At 32.4% G+C, this 24,722-nt stretch overlaps 1 protein-coding gene across 2 annotated transcripts in view; it reads right to left on the minus strand.

The window, feature by feature from the left end:
• The window catches only part of LOC144848514 (KH domain-containing RNA-binding protein QKI-like), an 89,653-nt gene that overhangs the window by 17,065 nt on the left and 47,866 nt on the right, over positions 1-24,722 (minus strand). For both annotated transcript variants that reach the window (XM_078705298.1, XM_078705297.1), the window contains exons 2-4: positions 16,351-16,481; positions 8,932-9,048; positions 8,316-8,459 (exon numbers count right to left, since the gene is read on the minus strand). In XM_078705298.1, coding sequence (XP_078561424.1) covers positions 8,316-8,459; positions 8,932-9,048; positions 16,351-16,481 — 392 coding nt within the window. The remainder of the gene's footprint in view (positions 1-8,315; positions 8,460-8,931; positions 9,049-16,350; positions 16,482-24,722) is intronic.

Here is a 24,722-nt window from a genome sequence, read left to right on the forward strand (position 1 = left end):
CATCTAAAGAAAATTAATTGTTGCAGAATCTGTTAATTTCTGTTATTGATTTTTCTACTATAAATACATCAAACTAAATTGAAAGCAGGTTTGCTATGCGGTGTCAATCAGTAACCTTATTTAATTGTATTGATTTAAAATTATAACATTTTTATTTTGGATATATATTTATAAATATACATTGACCTGTAAGGTTAGTTTCAGTTCATGTCATATAAAAATAAAACTCCATCAATAAAAAGTAATGTACTGTAATCTACCACCAGGAAATATATCAATCAAAATTATCAGTTTTTATTTTTATTGATTAAATATTAAATAATTATTTGTTGGATGATAGCTTTATAAAGGTTAGTTTAAGTTCATGTCAGCCAAAAATAAAGAAGAAAAGAGTTTTATAATCCACAACCAGGAAATGGTTAATAACCTAAAGGAAATGCATTTAACATGTAGGACATGTTGATGGTAATGATAAAGAGAAAATAAAAGAGATCACACAAGATTATGATTTTTAAACCTTGTTGCAGTAATTCAAGGATATATACGACTCTGTATTACAGTCACCTATAGCCGCCAATGAAATCAGCCATATGACTTTAAAATCTAAAGAATCACATTATTCCACTGCAGTTACTGCAGTAACTCAATTTTGTTTGCTCTTTACCTGTTTATGCGATTATTTAGCAAATTTGTTTAGGTCGGTCTTAATTTGGATTCTACCAAACTGCTAGGTAGACTTGGACCAAGTTTATTTTTATTTTTTCACGAAGCTAAACTTAAACTCTGCTGGTGTCTAGTAGCATGCAAACTCTGTTGTTACAGGGGTGGGGAGGGAGAAGGAAGAACACACCAGGTCTAATCTAAAGGGCCTAGGCCTGTGTTGTTGAAATAATTCATAGTTCAGAAACTCTGTTGTTACGGGGAAGGGGAGAGAAAAGGAAGAACACGCCAGGTCTGATCTACACGACCTAGGCCTGTGGTGTTGAATATTTCATAGTTCAGCATACAGCATAGTTATTAAACAAAAGACTGTTTTGTATTCGTTGAATGTAGAGAATAGTTAAGATTGACTGGTTATAATTATCCAATCAAACTGGTAACACAACGCACATCTTGTCAAGAACCAACACGATTCTCACGTGGACGACTATAATTACATTCGAGAAACAACACGATCCTAACAGTAAACAGTGCATGTAATTATGGTATAGATTTTCTACCACTAAATAGAAGTGAAGTATAAAGATTAACCAATAGCTTATTGTATTTGATGGGAATATCATCAATAATCTTCATAAGATAATTTCTATGATCGCATGGATGATGTTGTATACTTAAGCACTGCAGTATTTAATTCAGCATTAATATGGAGTATACCACTCAGAGCTCAATGAGTTTACACTAACTGTAGTCTGGCTGTGTAAATGTCTAATTAAAAATACTTTGGGTTAGTTGATTACACAATTGTTGCCTGGTGGTCTAGTAAAAATTCTTCTTAGTATCTAGGCCTATACTTTTGGTTGAGTTGGATATTTAGCAACTATTATTCATTAAGTAATTTTATCTTTAATGTTTTTACACAGTATACTGTACATCGATAGACCTATATTAAACATTACTATTCTTTCAGTTCTAAAACCAATATTTGGCACTAGAAAAAGACAGAATGTATACTTTTTTTCATTTCTATCAGATACCAGACATTGGTGTTAATGACTTGATATATAATCCACTATGTGAGCTGATTCAAGGAGTAATTTGTTAAACATTGGAAATTCTATAAATACGGTATTTAAGCTTTTGAACTTAAACGTGCCAACCCTTATAATCCTGAATATTAAAATCATGAAAAGTTGGAACAAAATCCAAAAGTATTTTGTTGCTTTAATTAGCTGTCTAAGCCAGTTTACACCATAATCTACTGGTTGTATAAAATCTAAGCCAAGATTTCATGCAGAAATCTAACAGTGTTAATCCCGGGTGTGGCAGGCAATCCTGGTGTTACTGGTGGACCCAATTATCTTTATGTCCTTGTGTTCTATTGTGTAATCAACAAAAGTCAATGTACTGTAGAACAGTAATATAATAGAAGAATTAGGCTATTTTAAATTCTTTATAGGCCATTTAAAAAAAAAATAAGATCGTCTCCTTAGCATCTAAATATAGCCCTACGAATTATTGTTTTTCCATTGTGAAATGGAGAAAATTACTGGGAAAGTTCCATTTCAAAGCATCACCCAAAATTGTGTGTATTGTAATTATAAGCTAAGCATTTAAATAAAGCAAGTCAACATGGAACTCCTCCGCCTCCTACACTCCACATTTTTTTAAATATTATTATATAAAACCTCCTTCCAACTTTTAACATGAACTTATTCCGATGTCAGGTCATCTTTATTTACCCAAGACCAACACAGAATACTGTCCTGCACAGTAGTTCTTTCTTGGCTGTCAACACACAATGCAAACAGCAAAAATAGGCTAATTAAAGTCAAGCATATCACTGAATTCAAATACACTGCACTCTAAAATGAATACCTCCTTTAAGTTTAATGCAACGAAAAAATTCCATAAACCAGCAGAGGACAATACACATGACCTTTCCAGGCACCAACTTAAACACAATCTTGATACAAGTAATAAGTAATGGAATTATATTTAAGCTATTAAAAGAGATGACAAACCCACAATGCTGCTAATTCCTAAACTGTTTAAAAACCGCAATACACCCAAATTTTGAAATGTTTATAACGAGAAATATTCAATTCAATTTTCTAAGATTTCTACGATTGACTGATGAATAAAGAGTGTAAAGTCAAAGTTCACATTATTTACAGTAATTAATGGTGAAAGCCTTAATAATCAGTACCCTAGGGCCCTATCTACCTGGGTAGACATTCAATTACATTCACTCAAACTGTCCCCCTGAATAACATTCATGTCAACGTTCTTGTCTCTTAAGAAATAAAATGTCTGCTCTAGAGCATAAACATGTGAAGGATTTGTTGATGGCAGTTTATTTTATTTCCTCTCAAAGACTTTATCTGAACTCTGTCTAATTTTTATATTTAAAATTGTTTTTTTTTTATATGAATAAATAAAATCAGATATCTAGCATAAACAAAGTATTTACCTATTTTTAAGTCCATGTACATTAGAGAAAAGAATAAATTGGAAAAGAATGGAAAAAAGGAGACTGTGTCTTGATATTATTATAAATGTTTAAATATTGTATATTATAATATAAATTGCTATACTAAACAGTACCTTTAAACAAGCGTTTATTTCGATCAAATTGCAAATTAAATTTGTAAGAAATATTGTTAAATCTAGGCCAACCAAGTTGATCAAAAGTAGGTTAGTTACATAACCAACACTACACAATTCTATATCATTTTAACACCCATAGGATTTGTACCATATAGTCCTAGATAATAGTGTTCTAATTAAGAAGAAAAAAATCCTCCATAAAGCAAAGTTGATCTGAAATCTTATCATGACAGCAATTGTTTATTATGTGGGTCTGCCTAGCTAATCTGAGCATAAAAGAAAATTCCTTTGCAATCACAGTGTCTTCCAAGGACTTTAAAGAATAGAAATTTGCATAACATAAGGTTAGGGCATTACTCTGGACAGGATATTATAGTTATTATCTCAAGGCCTGGAAATCAAACCCTACAAAGAGATATAATTAATTGATAAAATATGTTCATCAAGTTCCACTTTAAAATGAACTAAATATTCACCAAAATATTCATCTTTCTACAGTATTAAGGGAACATAGGGTTGGACATATTTCAACCTTTAGGATAATGGCTGTTTGGTCTTTTGCAGTTCTACCGTCATTTTACCAGGGAGGGAGTTACACATCCAGACTGGTGGTCCAAGAAAATATTCATAAACAGAAAACAATGTTGCTATTAAAAGCTCTGTCGTGTATATCAAACTAGTTTAACAAAAAAAAGTGTGATGTACCCAAATATGGTAGTGATATGCCCAAATATGGTAGTGGTATGACATCATCGTGACCATATATCATTATATGGGCACATCACATTTGATAGTGTAGACAGAGCTTAAATCTACCAATGAAAATTACCTTTTCCCTGATCTATCCACTAACTTTTTTTACTAATGTACACTGTGACACTGTCACAGTGGTATGAATGTATCGTATTCAGAAACTGTTTATATCTGGGTTAGTGTGATTTTGTCAATGATTTTTTTCCTTATTTCTCCTATTTAAAGAGTCTTTACACAGATTAGATTATTATTCATACACTATAAAATAATTACCTACATATTCAAAACAATTCTACATTTCATGATCTTTTAAAATTCAAATCTGCAGATAAAAAAAGTAAGAGACGTTTGCAAAAGGTGCCAAAAGCATGCATTTCCATGAATAGTGTTATAAAGTACAGTTCATAAATTCGTCAAGAAATTAATGCTAGTACATGCAAATTTCTAAAGCAGTGAAGAATTTTGAAACGTAATGCCTAAACACTTTTTTTTTATTTGTAGAACTAAAGTGGGTTTCTATCAATTTTTTTTAATATTTTCTTAGAAACTCAATTTATTACATGTTCACTAGCCAATAAAAAAAAAAAAAAATAACTTGCCAGTTTTGACCAGTAAATTTACAGAAAATGTCCTAAAGATACTTACTTTTAAACTATTAATAATTTAAATTGTTGATGGCCAGTAAATTTGAATTTGGACTACTAATGGCGAAATTTGTCAGGAATAACCTTAATCTAGAGGAAACTAGTAAAATCTATGCATGTTACTGAGCGATTGTATTTTAATCTTTTCCTATGAATATCAATTAAGCTAGATATGCTGTGTGTTGTGTAAGCAATTAGTTTTTTTCTAGGGCAATGGCCAAAAAAACCAGCTGAATGTTCATTCTTGCTTATTATACAAATTTTTAAAGGTATTCTTTTAAAAATCTCAAGCCATAGTAACAAAGAATCAGGTCAGGTTACGACAACACAATATGATTTTCATTATACCAATACCTGTGCAGGTACATGGTACCCTTGATACAAATACTGGTGCAAGTACATGGTACCCTTGATTACCAATAGATTTAAACAAGTTATATAATATAATATGTTATATCAACTCAACTTTGACTCAGTACACTTCGGACCGAGTATAACTCAAATAAGAATTAAATCATAGAAATGTTTTATTCGTTCCAATTTACAAAATCAGTAATGTTTTTATGTGCGAACATTTTTTTAAGAGCATCGCAATTTGTGCTTAACTTATGAAAATGATAGTGGCTGCTAAATCGATACTGTTAAACTTAGAAGGTCGTCCCTAACTAGATAACAGGATTTCCTTCAATCAACTAACTATATAGGTTTGTGTTCATGTTTGATGTATAAACAATATAAAGTAAACAGTCAGTTGATATCAAGATTATTTTTTTTAGACTGTTTAGTGTTTGTTTACTAATAAAGGATGTCATGGTAATTAAATAATTTATGCGAAGGGGCACAAGTGAACAATGCTCTGACAGGGTTAATTTATATAGGCGTCAAGCTGACGATAGAAATAGACTAACTTTTTGTACACAAAGAATCGTTGCAATTGAATTAATCGCCTCAATATTCAGAGAAATCTCTCCCGTTTTTTTACGGAAATTCGGCCAATTTAATAGAAGTATGGAAATGATGAAAAATACCATTAACTACGCAAAATGATCATTTGAATAAAAAAACCTAGCAAAACAATAATTATGGACAATAGTTATTATTAACAAAAAGAAAATTATCGCCCTGGGTTGATCAATGATCATACAATTGTCGAAACACATAGTGATGACCCCTAGTTAATACACGCAAGTACAATCATATTGGAAAATTGTTGTGCTCGTGTTCAGGAGCAAGTGTGCCTACACGCAAAATGACTGCTTGACATGATGCATCAAAAAACTACTGACATTATCTATTACTATTTCATGACTACTGGAATTAGCAAATTGAGAACTCTGTTATTATTGTCAAATTAAATTCATGGAAACTAACTCTAATTCTTCCCTTTTACTACAAAACAAGGTTAGTTTTAAGTTTTGCAGTAGTAGTATTTAATATTGCAGTTTATTTGTATAGACATTTCCTGTTTAGGTTTCTATACAGTACCAACCATAATTTTGACTATTTAAAGTTAAGCAGTGGTATGTACATTGTATTCTTCAACAGTAATACTAATCTATTATATCGAATTTAAGGCCAGAAATGATGGCAATATAATAAATCAAATATTTTGTTGCCATATTAGGGAAAAAAATATAGAATACTGCTTTATTGGAAAGTTTCCAAAAATTATCTCCATTTATAGTAAATTTATATGAAGGTTATATTATGACGAGTTAATAGAAATAAGTCGGTTATGACTTGTAACACATCCCACACTTAATAACAAGAATTATTTAATTAGAGCCCTCTTATAGTGAACTATTCGTTAAACAAGCCCTCAATAATTAGGACAGTAGTAACATACGTGACATATACACACAGTAGTGTAATATACACATAATAACCTAAGCCTGCTTCTGCATATCTGCATGTGCCGCGTGCCTAGTGCACGTACATGCATAATGCAGCCAACTAAGTGTCGCACGTATCCCTTGAGAAAACTTGACAAAGTTTGACCCAGGCTGTTATTATAGACCCATTCATGTGCAAAGAAAATCATTCAAGCGTGAAATATAGATTTTTGGGAATAAGCTGCCTGCATAGATGGTAAGATTATGCAAGCCATAAATATTAAGACTAGAAGAACAGAACGTCCTTTCAGAATTAATGTCAATTATTATTAACTATGCAAAAAGTTGATAAAATAACTAGCTATATCATTATTTATCACTATACTTTAAATTATTTAGCCCTTTTTATATAAGTTTACAACACATTAGGACTTTAATATTTGTTTAAGTTCATTTGATTGGTTAATAGGATACATTATTTATTAGGCTGGCTAAGAAATTATTTGCTATATCACACAAATCAATAATATTTGTTCAGAACTAAATACAAATATTAGTCTTAAAGCTTGTCTGATAAAATTACGATGATAAAATAATGGCCTTGCAAACACTGGTAATTTGTATTGCCTAACTCAAAAGTCAAATATATTTTTAGGCTATAATGTAATGTTTTCTTATTTTGTACAATTGAATTTGTTTTTATCTAAAATTCAAAATTTCCTCCAACTAAAACCATTTATTAAAGTTAATACATAATCAATTATGTCAAAGTTCAAAGGATACAGTTATACTTGACCTATGCCTGGTTAATACTGTTAAAAACAACTTTAAAATGATTGAATTTTTTTTCCACAAAACAATTCATTTAAATTTAATTTAATTCAATAATAAAGAGCAATTTTTCGATAGATACACAAAATAAAATGATTAAATAATGAAATTGATATCTGAATTTCAATAAATTCACACTTTTTTTCCATTTACCATGAGATATAGCACACTTTGGCAAATACAATCAACACTAAATGCAATGTTTAGCTAAACATAAAGTCATAAAGACTGTGTTTGTTAATCGACAATGAAGAACGTGAAATATAATTAATGCTTCAATACATGAATTACAATCACCTTCTGGTTGCCCAGTCTGGTGTGAAAACATTGAAAATTTACTTTCCAATATGAAATATTTATGTCAGATGATCCATTTATCAAACGTCTTGTTCTAAAAACGAGTCGTTTGGGAATACGTGTAAATCTTATCATTGATTTTATCACGCAGTCCGTGCCAACAAATGCAACATTTCAAGGATAACATTTTGGCAAGAAATTTCGAATGCGAAAAATACTCAGGTGTTATGAATACATTAAAATTCTCGCAAAATAGTTCTCGCGCCATAATTGTTACATTACGCATTTCTAGTTTGTTTTAAAAACAGCTTTAATATAAAGTGTTAAGTTTTGAAACTTTGATAAATATAATTTATTCAACTTTGTGTATAGATATGAATTATGTAATTCTTATGTTCTGTATAAGAATGGTAAATACTCCAATTACACATACCAAAACTAGCATTAATAGTCTGGGAGTGCCGTTTACCTGGATAAACCGACATAGGCCTTATCCTTTCCAAGAGGAGAGCACATAACTCAAAAAGACCAAACCATTTCTTAATGGGGTAGATTAAATGTTTTTGGTTATTTTCTTTTTTGACCCCTACCCTATAGACTTCTCCAGGTACTGTACATCAACCTACACCAAAAAGTTCTCTTTCAGCAAAAGACAAATCACAATCTCTCCTTTTCACATAAAACTTACCGTTGGAACCAAAAGTTTCTTAATTTCTTCAACTGCTCTTTTAAGTCGTACTTGGGCTCTGTCTTGGCTGTCTTCAACTGTGATTAATACATGTAATTCTTCACTTAAGTGTTCCCAATTTGGTTTTCCTCTATTTTGATCTTCCTGTGAATTACATTACAATACAAATCATTTTAGATGTGCAGTATAAAGGCCGATTTACAGAGACGAGTGGTAACGGTAAGTGGTAGCTTGTCCCACGTACGATCTGTATCTATCTTTAGCGGAAAACTCTGTAGCTTGTCCCACATAGAATTAGTATCCTGAGCAAAAACCACCCGTCTGCTCCGCGTTGTGTGTAAATGGTCATAAGGAATAACAGATTCATTTTTTTTTATTATCGTTACTGCTCATTTGTGTAAATTGGCCATTTAATCACTCCTCACAGAGTATTTTAGAATAAAATTTACCAAATTAACCAAAGTTCGTTGACAATATGCACTTTAAATTCCATACTTTCATCACATTTAATCAAACTATTATATATTTTTCTTTGTTAGAAATCAAAGGTTAACAACCGATTGTGCATTGGCAATGATGATAAGGACGCCGATGCCTAATTACAAACTGTACTTACCTTCTTTTTATCTCGCATAGAACCTTTACCTCTGACCATTATTTTACACCCTGTTTCTCTTTCTAGTTGCTTTGCTGTTAAACCCCTAGGACCAAGTATCCTTCCTACAAAGTTGTACTGAAAAATAAGAAAAAAAATCTCAAATGAAGGATGATAGCTTTATAAATTTAGTAAATAAGTTTAGTATGTATAGGAAATATAGTTTTTTTTTGTGCGCTTACTAGTAGAAACCAAATCGGTACATAGAGAATCACTCTTCTCAATAAAATTCTAAATTGTATCATTTTCAGTGTACCAGTTTAAATAAATACTATTTACCATCTTAAGCTCTGTCTACACTATCAAACTATTTTGACAAAATAAGTGTGATGTGCCTAAATATGGTAGTGATGATGTCATCGTGTCCATGGGCACATCAAACTTTTTTGTCACATAAAATTTGATACAGTAGAAATAATGGAATGAATTAAAATGTAAATACTAAAAATATAAGATAGAATAGAATCCAGTAGACGGTTTCAACTTTTTTTTCTCAATATCATATCACTGAAATACTTATTGACTCCAAAATTGAACTTTGTAATTTTTCAAAAATGAGTGAAGTAATTATTAAATTGCAAATTGCACCAAAGAAAAACATCTTTAATCAAAAAATCAATGATAAAAATTGAAAATTTCAGTAGAAATCAAGAATTTCTTTACTTCATCAGCTATTGAATGAGATTGTTTCCTTTAATATTGGAGTAACGCTCGAAATGATTACTTTGCCTTGTGGGATTAAACTGTCTAATGTTTAGTTGCTCCAATCTTATCGACTACCTTACAATATTAATATCGCCAGAATCACTGACGCTTCATGCATTCACGATAAGATACCGCAATATTTTAGAGACATGAAAATGTTTAGAAAAAAATAATATCTGCCAAATAAATATTAGTGTATAATACAAATAAAAAATATTGCAATATTCATCATGTTATGGTTGGATGTTTATAACCTGTTAAAAGCTAAATTTAAATGCATTGCAGATAATGGATTATACCATTAACTTAAATGGGGGTGTTCAATAACTTTTCAGTTGTATGTAGCACTGTAGAACAGGGCAAATGTTGGTTTATCCAAGTAAGCTATTGCACGAAATAGAAGACAAATTACACTGTACAATGCTAAACATGAAGCCTAATTATTTTATGACATTGAATGCAAGGAAAAGGCTTTCACACTGAAGTACAATAGATATAGTTATAATAATTCAAATGCAAATTTTTTTTTTGAAACTGTAATGATACAGTATTTATAGTCATTACATTTCACTATTTCAGCAGTATTTTGCCTACAGCAATTAATAGAATGTGTATATTAATATTAAACATATAAATAGATGTTTTTTTTTTTATTATAAACACAATATTGTACATTAAACTGCAATTATGTTTCCTTAAGCGGTATGACAAAAGAGTATAAAAATTTAACGACATTCAGTTATTCCATAAAAAGCTAAATCTTTATTATGAAAATTGCCAGTAAGGAAATTATGTTTCTGTGTCAAGACAAGTCTATAAACGGACATTGTACTTTTATCTCAAGCAGAAGCTGACCATGAAGTCAGCAAATATCTCATTCTAATTTTAAGTGTGAACTTCAATCATTGCTAATTTCATTTCAGATATTAAAAAAAACATGGTGATATAGAGGCAGCAAAGATAACAGCTGATTCTGTAAATCATCATCAGTGAAACTAGATTATTAGAATAGATTGATATAGAAAATAGAGTAAAGCTCTGTCTACACTATCAAAATGTTGACAAAATAATGTATATGCCAAAATATGGTAATGATATGCCCATATATGGTAGTGATATAACACCATCATGTCCATATATGAGCACATCACATTTTGTCGTCAAATAAATTTAATAGTGCAGACAGAGCTTTATATAGTTAATGTACTCGAGAATTTATAGAAAGTTTAAAGTTGGAAGGGATAGAATGTGGAAAAGAAATGAAAAAGATAAAATGATAAGATTCCTAGTAAAGCAACTTATTTTCTTTTTTTCTAATAATTATAATGACTCTTCGTCGCCAAAATTGTATACTTTTTTCCTGAATTAGATCCCTATCCCTATTAAAAAGATGGGTAAGGTTGTAGTGACCTCTTTCAGTAACATCTACCAATACTGAAACATCTCCATAAACTTATCCTTTAACGTTAAAAAAATTCTTTCACAAGATTAAATTGCAAGGGTCTATTGAATGAATATAAGAATTTTAAGAGAAGGGTTATCTTTTAATAACAGTTGAAAAGGGTCTTATTCTTTCTCAAAATGAAACTGGAATGGTGCTTGTTGAATGAATATAATTTAAAAGAAGTGAACAATTTCTCAATTTTATGAATTCTGTAATATTGTTCATTTAAGAATTTAAGTGAATAGATACCAAGCAGCTCCCCATGCAAATGACCCCAAATTTTGATAATGGTCAAGGATTCCTAAGATCATAAAATGCACACTTCTTTTGTTTGGAATGGAGTCCTGTTGGTTTTGGAATGCAGTTAAAAGTCAAAATACACTTTATTTCCACTTCATTTCATATAAATCGGAGATTAAAATTACTTTTAGAAATTGCCTATTCTACCATTAAAATCAACTCCTTCAAAATATAGCTTTTCATACTAAAAAATAACTAGTCAATCAAAGATAGACAGTGAACTGAAAATAAGAAAAAAGGCAAAATCACTGATGCATAAAAAGTGTTGTAAGTCAATAGAAATCTATTCAAATTCTAAATAACAGCAAGCATACTTTTTATTATAAAACAAGTCAAAAGAGTAACAATAGTGTGGGGTTGTTATTCAACAAAACAATTGCATGACTTTGTATTGTATACAAAATCTTCTAAAACTCAAACCGCCAAGATGCACTTACTGGGTTTAAAAATCAGAGATGTAATCATCACTGACAAAACCCAGATTAAATCTGAAAAGTAACTATATGTGTGATATAACTCCACTGTAAAACCTACATTCAATGGGTAATGTATTGTGTACATTAGTATGGGACACAGTGCTATTGTATACTCTGGTATGTCTTCCTTAAAGTTTGCTTGAACTCTTTATGGTTGCATTTTAATTTAGTGGCGTTCATGGATTCTTATAAAGGAAGATTTAATTGTACAAATTTAGAAAAGGTTCTTTAAAAATGTTATCTTATTAAAAATTTTCATTATTGTTTTCTTTTTCGGACCTACTGTACAGTATCTGCCATTGTCTCAATAATTCCGATACGACAATGCAAGCTCTCTCGAACCAACCTTGCATAAGGTGTTACCAGCAGTGATATTCAATCCAATCTATATTTAATAAGCAGCTAGCGATTGGAAATTTCAAGTAACCCTGGGAAAATATCTTAAGGAAGATACAACCTATGAACAACATACATGTTATTTAATCCATTCATTTACTAATGTAATTGTCTACGCATCCCGAGACTCAGGGGATTAACTTAATCTTGGCTTAGGATTAGCTTATTAACTTTATCTATTGTCTAGGATGAGATTGGGCGAATTCACTTCTAGATATTAATTGTTTATCGTCACAGTAGTGAATAAAGTATATTAATGTTTTAAAAGTAACATACAGTACAGAAAGAAATTACTGCTTCGTATCTACGCGTAGCCTTTCGTAGCCTACGCGTAGGTAGATCGTAGGTCATTGTTCTGTCCTACGATGTATTGTTCGTAGCCTACGATGTATTGTTTGTAACCTACGATGTATTGTTTGTAGCCTACGATGTATTGTTCGTAGCCTACGATGTATTGTTCTCTCCTACGATGTATTGTTCGTAGCCTACGATGTATTGTTCGTAGCCTACGATGTATTGTTATGATAATTATCTAGGCGCGCCTACGTAGGGTGGTTCGTAGGGTTAGTAAACATCATTGTCATCGCCTTTAGAAGCATTGACAATGCAAACAAACGATGTATTGTTTACTAATTAAAATCCTATCTAAAGATAGTAGACGTCAATTTTTGTAGCCGCCCTACGCATATCGGTTATCCTAATTTGAACGGAAATCCGCCGACGAAATGACATCGGGCCGGTGGACCTCACCTCGGGGAGAGAGAGTCAAGGCTAGCCTGTTTCGGCGGCCTACACTAACAATTATTTAATCCTACCTTGGAATTCCTACGAATTATAAAAACAACGACACCTAACCCAACAAAATATATGCAAAACTAATATATATTCCATATTAAGATTTAACATAGGCCTGGCTTAGGCCTTTTAAAATGATTACGACATGTGTGTGTGTATAGAAAAAAGCCCGACCAGAATTTGGAGTGGAAAAAACATGTGAGCAGTTTCAGAGAGAGAGAGTATTATGTTTCATGTCATGTGACACAAAATCAAGGTACACGATCTTATTAATCGTCGTCAGACCGGCAGCCACCCTCTCGTACTAAGTTAAAAAAAACACGTGAACGATTGCGGTAAAGCAGAGAGTATCGCGTTTCATGCCATGTGACCAAAAAAACTAGGTCTGTATTAATTACGGTCTTCTGTCGGCAGTCTTTTTGAGCGACCGATTGAACGTTCTGATACTATATTTAGAATGAATTGTTTACGATCTTTTTTTCTCGGCATCGTTTCTGGATGGACTAGACGTTCGCTATATTAGTTGGCCTGTTCGTTGCGGTTCACCTGTGTTGGATCGTGTCTCTACGTTTACATCATGGGAAATTTATATTCGCCGTTGAGTAGGTAAACACGCACGAAGGAAAAGATTACGATTAAAAAATATTATTTATTTTTTAGTAATTTACAACTTGGTCCTCCGCCAGTTAAATTTAACACATTAATTTCACACCTTCTTAATTACTTCACTAAGAACATCGCAGGGTTGTTTATATAGGTTACGAACTCCCTACGAAGTTCAGAAAGTAGCTCATTGAAAGTTGTTTATTGAGGTTACGAAGCCAAACAATGGAACCTACGAAGCCAACAACGTAGCCTACGTTCTATCTACGAAGCTACTTCGTAGGTAAAGTTGCAGTACTTTCTTTCTGTACTGTAACACACTGTAAACATTAATAATTACTATCTCAGTTGAATATTTTCAATTATCATTTTCAGTTATTTACTAGTACTACTTAATTTTTGTAATTTGTTATATAGCTCAGTGACTGACTACGATAAGTGATCGTATTTTTGTAATGTTTGTTGTATTCATTTTGAATGCTTGTTGTCTAATTTTTATTTTAAATATAATTTATAGGACTTTTATACAGCATGTTTTTACCTGGCTAGCAACGAGGACATATCCTTATAGTTCGGTTTGGGTTCTGGCATTAACTTTTACATTCCTTCCTTTCGCACTATATAAATTTAATACTAATACATCTAGACCAATAAAGATTGAATAAGGTTTAGTAATTCATTTTAAACATCTATCAATGTGTTGTTTGTTCCCCATCCTACTTTTAGCTACCAACCCAGCTTGAGATTCATATCTTAACGTCATTATTGTGAAAGATTACAGTACGAAAAAAATACTAAGAACGAATAGAATTACACCTCACTGCACGATAGGTAAAGGAAGATCCTAACCCTCAGCAAGACGCCTGACAAACATACACAGGTGTATGAATGACAGAAGAGGGTTCAGTAAAGACACTTCAAGACTCATGCAGTGTTTTAACTTTTCCAAATAACTACCAGGGCAAATGGTTACTATGGAAACATTAAATATTAAATTGCTAATTTTAATGTCAGTCTCAGTACGAAAGTTTATGGACGCCTTGAGAATGTTCAAGCTTTGAAACGCAAGTGTTTGTTCTAATACTTGTTTTATATTTTGCATATATTGATGTAAAAATGTAGTGGCAAATGTTTTATGATCATAACTCCTTTTAACGATACAATCATTTTTTCCAATATATGTAAGCTGCATTCACACTTGCTCCGTTTCAAGGAAGATGGTGATGTTTAATTCCAATGATTTTTTTTATAACTCAACAAAACTACTGTAGTGTACTGTAAGTCATCTTCCATGTGAAAGAAGCTTAAATGTACAGTACGTATAAGCAAGAAAGGAAGAATTATGGGTCTGTTTCATGCTTTAGTTATTTACCCGGGTAAGTAGGTTCCTACTCAATTGAAAACTGTGCCTACTGACTGTTGTATAAAATCAACTTACCCCTGGTAAATTAACTACATTTTAAATAGGGAAAACTGTAAAATGTTATTAATATTGTAGAGCACTATCTATGAAGTTTTGCTATTAATTATTACTTATTAATACATTGAGTTTCTTAAGCCATCACTAAGACCCTCAGCTCCAAATCTCTAGTCATAATTGCTGGTAAATAAGAGCAACATAAAGTTTTATGATACAGTGTAGTAACCTCATTTCCAACATGGATTAAAAACAAGGAATAAAATTGTAATCATCACAAACTTTTGATTTAATAATTATTTAGAAATTTATTCTGCAAGTATACAGTTACTGTACAGTATATAAAGACAATATCTTAATTTTATACAAAGATGTTGGTAATTTAATGGTAAAAAGCCTGAATAATAATGAGAAACTATACTTCAGTGAACTACAGTTACACAATTTAGTTTCACTTTATAAAATGCAATTTTTGTCGCGTATGTGACGATTAAAACGCACTTAGCAATTTGTATTCTATGAAAATCAAATTGTGTATTTTAATTAAGTATTGGCCATGACAATTTGATCACTATTTTATTTGCCAGTTAATTTATTATTTCTCTTTAGTATAAATTTGTCAGAGTTTCAGTTCTAGATAAGGTCAAAGGTCGGATGTTTAATACCCTTGTGCAAAGGAAGTAGAATTATTCATCATTGAGTTAATTACGATATTATTCAAGCAGTAAATTCTGAATTCATCTAAGAAATTACTGCATCCTTAAGTTTTGATTTCATGTTTGCGTAGCCCAATAGCCCACAGGGTATTTAGTTGTAGCCCATATTATATTTTACTAGCCCATGTGATATATTATTAGCCCGGAAGTACAAGGTTTCCAAACACTTATAGTAGCAGGGGAAAACAGTAATACAATTTACTAACATCGGTGATGGCGTGATTTAATTTTTTATACCATCAATAGCCCGCAGGGCTAGTAAGCTGAACATTTTACTAGTCCATGCTAGCCCGTCTGATGCTAGAACCGACAGTGTTACGTTAATCTGGCTAGCTTTAAGTGGTTTCACATTGAAACATAGGGCATGTTCATGCTTAGTTATTTACCCCAGTAAGTTGTTGATCTACCCACCAAAGTGCATAAAACAAAATTACTCAGGCAAGTAACCAACCCTGAATGGGTCAATAGACTGGCCTAATACCAGCTCTTGAATCAGTGACACACAACTCAAAATAAAAGTGCACTCACCTCTGGATATGTCTTTGTGGGAATAAACAATTTTTCTTGTAGTTTTTCTACTGGACCCATTGTTTCTGGAAGGACTAATGGTTTTACATCTGTATTTACTGATAGTAACGTCTTCCTAACTCTTGAAATTTCTGCAAAACAAAAATAATATATATTTTATTTATTTTTTTGAAATGTACTTTTAAAATATTTTATTTATACAAGGCTCAGACGGCCCAGTTATGATCATTAACCCCCTACTTGTCTCGAAAGATGTACTAGGTTCTTTAAAGTGTGCATGAGCTAGATGTGTACACTGGACCTACAGTTTATACTCCTTATCCGAGAAGACTTCTTCTACCACCAGAACCTACGCTCGCGCTAACCGCTCGCCAATTCGCCAATGGCGACTGGAGTCTCCATTTGGCGAAAATAATTATTGCCTCGTTCGCCAAATTGGCGAAAATACATTTCCAAGCCTAGGCCTAGCCTGGTCGGCGTGACTTCTTATGGGAGCGAGAATTCGCCACACTTCGGTACTTTCTGACTCGGGTACACTTTTTACCACCACAGCATTTTATGTGACGACGTCACGATCGCCGTGTTTATTTTTTTAGTTCTGTTTAAACATGCGCAGAGCGTGCCTCGATGACGTTTTAATGACACACAGTTAATGTGATTGGTTCGTGGCCGACCTTCGTCGACGTGATGATGAGCGAATAAAAGGGGAAGTCCCTATTCTTCGACGTAGAAAATGAACTTCGAGAAGAAAAATGTAAACAGAAACATGTGGACGAATACTTCCGTAAACGAGGCTGTTCTGTTATTTAAAAAGTAAAAGTAATTACCTCAATTGTATAATGTTAACATGTTTAATTTTATTTCCCTTTCGATTATTCTAACTGAAAGTTGCGCTTAAATTGAATAGCTAAGAAACAGCGTATACTACTTCGGCCGCGTATCGGTAAAATTGACGTTTCGAAGCAAATATTCCATGATGAGAGGCGACATTTTTCGACATGCCTCGTGTGCGGCGAAGACTAGTTCAGAAAATGGAACAGTCCACTGCGGGGGTTATCCAATCATTCATTCATCAATCAACGCGCTAATACATGCATACCATGCACATTGCCTGGGCGACGGTAATTTAGTAATAAGCGGAGAACTGAATCCCCCTTAAGGAAAATGGTAAACACTGATATTTATGGTAGGGATTATTTTTTTCAGTGGTTGGTCTTGTTGGCTTCTTCGCACGAGGTCCACGCAAAGTCAAATAAAACGATGTGGTTTATCAAACAGAAATATAAATTAGCTTTAATTCAATACTAAATTAGCCAGATTTTGATAATGAGAAAGACTCAAAAATTCAATTTTTATCGTTAAAATTGACATATGAGGCGGATGTACATAATAATAATAACCGATTTACATATCAAAATAAAGAGTATTTAAAGCCTGATAACATGCAACAAAAATTACTCCACCACCTATTATGGACCTCGTGCGATCGGGTGCGAAAATGGGTAGGTGTTTTCCAAAGTTATTTTTAGCGCGCGGATTTCGGCTCGCCGGCTTTTGTACCTCATTTTTAACTCGCGTTTTCTATTAAAATATTTAATAAACATAGATTAAAAATATATAAAAATAATCCCTTAAACAAGATCTTTCCAGGCATATAATTTTTATTCTCATGGGTACATAAGAAATAGTATATTTTTAACTTCAAAGACACGTCACTTTTTGAAATTTCACGAACGTGTTAAAATCGCGGTAACGAAAATCAGCTTCATTGGGATACCTAATAATAATATAAATGTAAAAGAAGTCACAAATAACAAACAAATACATGCATTATTTATTTAATAAACATTTTTGCGAATTTTTATGGTTTTTTTAATTTGGCTAAAGGATTTTCAATTTGGCTAATGTTTTTCAAAACCTTTCGCCATTTTGGCGAACGAAAATTTGACCTTAGCGCGAGTGTAGAGAACCATAGAGCGAGTGAGTCTTGAACCCTTGCTGATGTTATGGCTACATAATTACGGTTCCACTGTCTTAACCACTCGCTTACTAGTTATAGGCATACAGTAGAAGAAATTATAAACCATTTAGTAGTGATATGATATAGCAAAAATAAGTAATTCAGGCTCCATATAGTGTAAACCTAATGTAGTACAGTATCACTTTTGACATTGTCTGAAGACACCAACCTAGATTCTACTAAATAAATTAATTTCCATCGATGCCTAAAGGATCAGCTCATACAAAGAGATGAATATTAACTGCATACATTTATAACTCATTTGACAAAAGGTAAACTAAACAAACATAAGGCTATCAACACACAAATAGGCAAATCAATTGAACGTTTATTTAATCAACCCAGTAAACATCATTATTTCCATGCCGAACCACAGAAAGAGCGACGCTGACAACATTGTGAAAATTACAGCCATTTATAGAAAGACTTTATTTCAATGTCAGATTGATCGATTGATTTAATTTATTCGATATTCTAAATACAAACTGTACAAAGTGGACATCACAGGATAAACCATTAGAGTAAGTCCACATGAGGAGTATTGTACCAGACAATAATTTATGGCAGAACATTAGTAATATCATGTCATAGACAGTTTATTGATATTAGTTGACTATAAATGTTCATACTATGTATAGAGCAAGTTTGACAATATTAGGGGTTAATTATTTTGGTTTTACACTTGTGATGTGATTTCTATATGTCCAAACATCATTCCTTCCTTCCACCAACACAATCTAACAATATGATGCTGAGCTCTGGAGATAAAAGGGTTTATTTGTGGCTGCGACAGGATCAGTTCTACGCCCTTAACAGACACCGCAAGCCATGGAGAATATATACATAGTACAATACTGTTGTCACTCACAGCCATAAGATCAAAGGACTGAAGTTCCTATCTTGGCAAGGCGAGTGTCCTATTGTTGGATTGCCTTGCTTGGCCCTTATTATGAGACCCTTAGAAGACCTACAGTTGTATGTACAGTAGTTCCTAGTCATGGGTATGCTTCACATGCATCGCGCTCCAGGAGAGGGAAAATGCACCCTTCCTTAACCCATATCATTAACAAAACAAATAAATGCTATGATCCGTTAAAAGATGCAGAATGTCGATAATAAGCAAGTTGGATAATTTATTATAAGATTCAGAAGATGGGTCACTCAGAATGTTGATGAGTCATGGACATAAAAGTGACCACTGTTACATTCTGAATGACACTGACAGCTTTAGATAATTTAGTATTCATAGCTTTTATAAAATGAACATAAAAATAAGACATTTATATGGAAAAGGTATTAAAAATGATTCACAGGATTACAATAGTAGATAGTATAAAGCGTGATGTGCTAAAATATGGCATCATGTCCATATATGGGCACATCATTTTCATCATTTTTTTTTTCATTTTCCACATAAAGTTTGATAGTATTGACAGAGCTTTAGAAGCCCTATTACTGAGTCATGTTCTGTACGCAAGAAAAGGGAAAAGGTCTTCTTAATAATAGGCCTGGGATAACAAAACATGCCCCTCATTTGTTTCATAAGGTGTTCAGTGTACAGTAGTTTCCAGAATAGGGATGTACCAAAGAAGATTATCTACTGTAGTACCATTAACATGTCGTACGACGAGAACCTAAATGAAAAACTACGCCCGACGCTATCTCAAGTCTTGTTGGGATTCAACTCAGAAGAATCTAGGCATTTCGTCAGCCCTCATCACACAATGCTGTAGAACTTGCTGTAGATACATATGGAAGGTACAGCCTGCACCATAGGATACGCTTCATCGGTTGCAGATACCCCAATGATGGAAAGAATATCCAGTCCAACTCTATGATTGATCAACTCCGCAACAAGGAAGAAAATGCAAGAAAGACCCATTAACACAGAATACAATAACCAATAATATGCAAATAATATGCCATTTTTGTAATTCAATATTATTACACAAGTTGCTCTAGGTTTTTCGCCTGGTGGCATCTTGTGACACATTAAGCCTGTTCCATTTTCTGATTATTTCTACTAAGAAAAAATCAGTTTTATTTCTCTCCTGGTAGTGCTTTTGTTCATTTTCAAGAGGTCCCCTAAGTATTGACTGGAGGGCACAGCCCCTGTTGTGATAACACTACATCAGTCTTGCCTAATAAAGTAAAAAATGTCTTTTGAAAACACTACTGTACTATAATCCATAGCACAATGGTGGTAGGAAAAAAAAAGAAGAATATTCTGCATTAAAGTCAATTTGAGCGCATGCTTATTCAAGCACGGCGTTTTACAACACTATCATAATTATCTAGTTTATCAATGTAATTTCCTTCTGCAAATATTATAACCTATAATTCTGTGATGACCTTTTGACAAACCAACTGATTATTAACCTCTTTTGAGTATACTCATGTTAAGGGGACACATTCTTGTAAAACGCTGACAAAAGGAAATGCATGCACAAACACTATGTCAGAAAATCCCTATTCAGGGTAGCCTACTGTGCTATACACCCAATATTATTGGGACTTATTCTGCACATTATCAGAATGAATGAATGAACTTTCCTTTTGTTTCTTTAAAAGCCATAAAAGATGAATTTGCAGTTTGATAAATGACCCTTGACCTCATTTTAATTACAGAATGATGGTGGTTTGTGGGGAGGCTCCCACCTGAGGGCATAATTCGTAGACTATACCATTTGTGGAGTTCAATGAGAATTCCTACTTTTCCGAGTTATATCTCGTTCTTCGAGGGCCAATGTTGGTTTATTCAGGTAAGCTAGGCACGGAATTAAAGACTAAACCAATATATCTTTTTTAAATATTTCTTTTATTCATTGTATAAAAAGTATGGATTTCAAAATGATTATTCTATTACGAAATTGAATGTAGTGATAAATAAAATAATTTACATGATCACATTCATTACAAAAGTATAAGTTTCAGTTTTCTTTGTTAATTACAGAATATTAGAAATTATCATATTAATTATTATTCTTTAATGAATCTTAATTGAAGATTAATGACAAACCGCTCGAAATGGTTATTCTTTACATTTGATTTAATTAAACATAATCCGAATGAATAAGAACAAATCATACATAAAATTGGTATTTTATTAATCTGTATTAAATCTGTTAAATAAAATCAGACTTTAAGGCTCTGTCTACACTTAGCATTCAGTTTAAAAAAAAGTGTGATGTGCCAAATAAGATGGTGATATTCCCAAATATGGTAGAAGTGATATGACATTATCATGTCCATATATAGACACATCCCATTTTTTGTCACATAAAGTTTGATAGTATAGACAAGACTTTCATTCGGATATTCTACACTGCAGTAATTATATTTTTTTACTGAAATTTATAAGACTGCAATAAACTGTAACCAACAATTCTTTGCTAAATATTTGTATTTACAGTACAGTAACTAATGTAGTAGAATAACTTGACATGGTCTTACTAACTGTACAACACCATGCTATACTGACTTAACTCACTGTGTGAACACAACAAATGAATATTAATTATTTTGAAGTATTTGTTTGGTGCTGTGACTAAACAAATAAATTAGTCTGAATAGGTTGAATACAAATATTTACATTGTTCTCAAGTATAAACACTGCGGTGTAATTAAATCGTAAAACTATGAAACAGCAAATTGATGGTACAGTGTTTGGGGGAACAACTCTCTTCAGGAGGCACCTCTATTCGGGGGACACCTTTATTCAGGGAACAACTCTCTTCAGTGGACACCTTTATTCAGGGAACAACTCTCTTCAGGGGACACCTTTATTCAGGGAACAACTCTCTTCAGGGGACACCTTTATTCAGGGAACAACTCTCTTCAGTGGACACCTTTATTCAGGGAACAACTCTCTTCAGTGGACACCTTTATTCAGGGAACAACTCTCTTCAGGGGACACCTTTATTCAGGGAACAACTCTCTTCAGGGGACACCTTTATTCAGGGAACAACTCTCTTCAGTGGACACCTTTATTCAGGGAACAACTCTCTTCAGGGGACACCTTTATTCAGGGAACAACTCTCTTCAGGGGACACCTTTATTCGGGTGGCACCTTTTTCAGGGGACACCTCTCTTTAGGGGACACTATTCCATGAAATGAAAGAGGGGTACTGTTATAACACTACAGTCAACCACTATTCAGGGGATACTGTATCATAAGTGATACTTGGTCAGATGTCTTCTTAAAATGAGTTTTTTATAAACTATTATTTAGTTGACCTAATGAGCTGTCATCTACTATCAGTATTCTATCCTTATTTTAACAAAGCTAAACCAACTTTGCAAAGATGAAAGAGATCAATAACAATCAATACTATAGGTCTATTAGTTTTTTCACACAAAGGTCGTTGGTGGTAAGCGTATCTGAACGTACAATATGATTGCCCATCAAACACGTCTGGACAATAGCCATTGTGTTTATAATTATTTATAACCGGACCATTATTAAAATTGAATCAAACTATTTGTTTTGTATAACAATAATAAACATTAAACAATATAAATAAAATAATTTTAAAATTAAGAATGTTAAAATACAAGGGTATTTGTAACAATTATTTTCCTCGCAAAATTCAGGGTCTTATTATTTTGCTTTTGAGTTCTTTGTCTGAAATTTAAAAAATATATAAAAACAATTTCTTTTTAGAACTGCCTTCATTTTAAAATTAAAATGTTACAGAATTATTAACATTATTATACAACCATATATTTTCTGATAGGAGTTCGAATTGAACTTCTGTAATTCCTTCGTGAATATAAAATTCTTTCAAATTAACATCCTCATGTACTGCATAATGTGTGAACTTCTGTAGTACTTTAATCTTTTGTCCCAATCTACTAATATTATAGCTTGCCATATTTAGTTTTTTTTACACCAAGAGTACGTTCTTTTCTTTCAGAAGCTGAAATCACAGTCTTGGCATTATTCTATCCCCAGTAACCTTACTTTATTCGATTGTTAACTTAAGTTGGAATTTAATAACTACCTATTCAGACATCCTGAATACACTGTGAATCGGGAGGTCAGCATTCAATAAGCCTTGTTTAACCAAAGAATTTTAATTCAACTGAAATACGAGGTAGCATTCAATCCAATTCAAGTTTCTATACATAAGATTAACATGTCAAAGTTCAAGTATCGTCAAGTATTTTGGTACACAGTGTAGATATTTGGAAAATCACAAAGTACAGTACCATATTGGTGACACACAAATTTGTCCAGTCTAAATTGTATAGCAGAAGTGAGCATGCTAGCCTGGACTTTATTTGGGTGATTAACTGTTCCAACTTTCCAAACGTTGAACCAAAGCAATCTAACAACAGGACACTGGGTTCCCCTTGTCAAGATAGGAACTTGTAACAGTCCTTTGATGTTATGTCTGGCTGCGACAACTACCACCACTACTGTACTATATATTCTCGCGGCACGCAGTGTAAGTTAAGGGGCGTGGAACTGCAGCCATAGATAAACTCTTTGATCTCCGGAGCTCAGCATTCTGTTGCTAGATTGCATTGGTTGTATCAACTTTTATAAAAGGGTCTTTTTTTAATAAACAGTTTTAAAACAGTTAATCAGTTAAAATGGGATTTGTTTAGAACAGATCTAACAAAGGCATGTTGTTTGAAGGGGAAAGCCTTTAGAGAACTAAGATTTAAGAACTCCAGTTTGGCTAAGCCAATCAACAGCTCTCAAGTTAACATCCCTGGGAATTTAATCATACACCACAAGGCATTTATTGAACGTTCTTACAGTATACTGTATTCCTGAAATGTACCATAATTATAAATTTCATTATAATTGTTAATTAAATAATCAAATCATGTTTTAATACATTTGCAAGCTAACCTTTTAACATCGTCAATTAACTTGATAGTTAATTCAATCTTGTACAGTAAATACAGGGTTTACAAAATGTGCATTGAAGCTAGAATTTGAACAAGACATCAAAAAAGAATTTAATTTCTCACTTTCCCTCCCTGATCAAACTTCATCATCATCATTTTTGTTTTTATTACATACAGTACCTATTTTTTAAAATTTAAACAAAATAGTGGTATTCAATTCAATAAAACAATTCTTGAATCCTCAATCGTTTTGAAGTTTGTTCTCATGTTTTGATCCATCCCAAATTAATTTCAAATCCTGGACACAAAATGACTAAAACAATTTTTTGAGTTGATTTGAATTTATTTTGTCAATTTATTACTTTATTCAATAATTACAAATAAGTAATTTTATTTCACTAAAGAGAAAAAAAAAGTAATTTTTATTTATGAATTTATGTTCAATTTAAATCAGATTTCTTTGTTATTAAAATTGTGAAAGTAAAATTGA

Source organism: Antedon bifida, chromosome 7, assembly GCF_963402885.1.
Source record: "Antedon bifida chromosome 7, ecAntBifi1.1, whole genome shotgun sequence".
NCBI lineage: Eukaryota > Metazoa > Echinodermata > Crinoidea > Comatulida > Antedonidae > Antedon > Antedon bifida.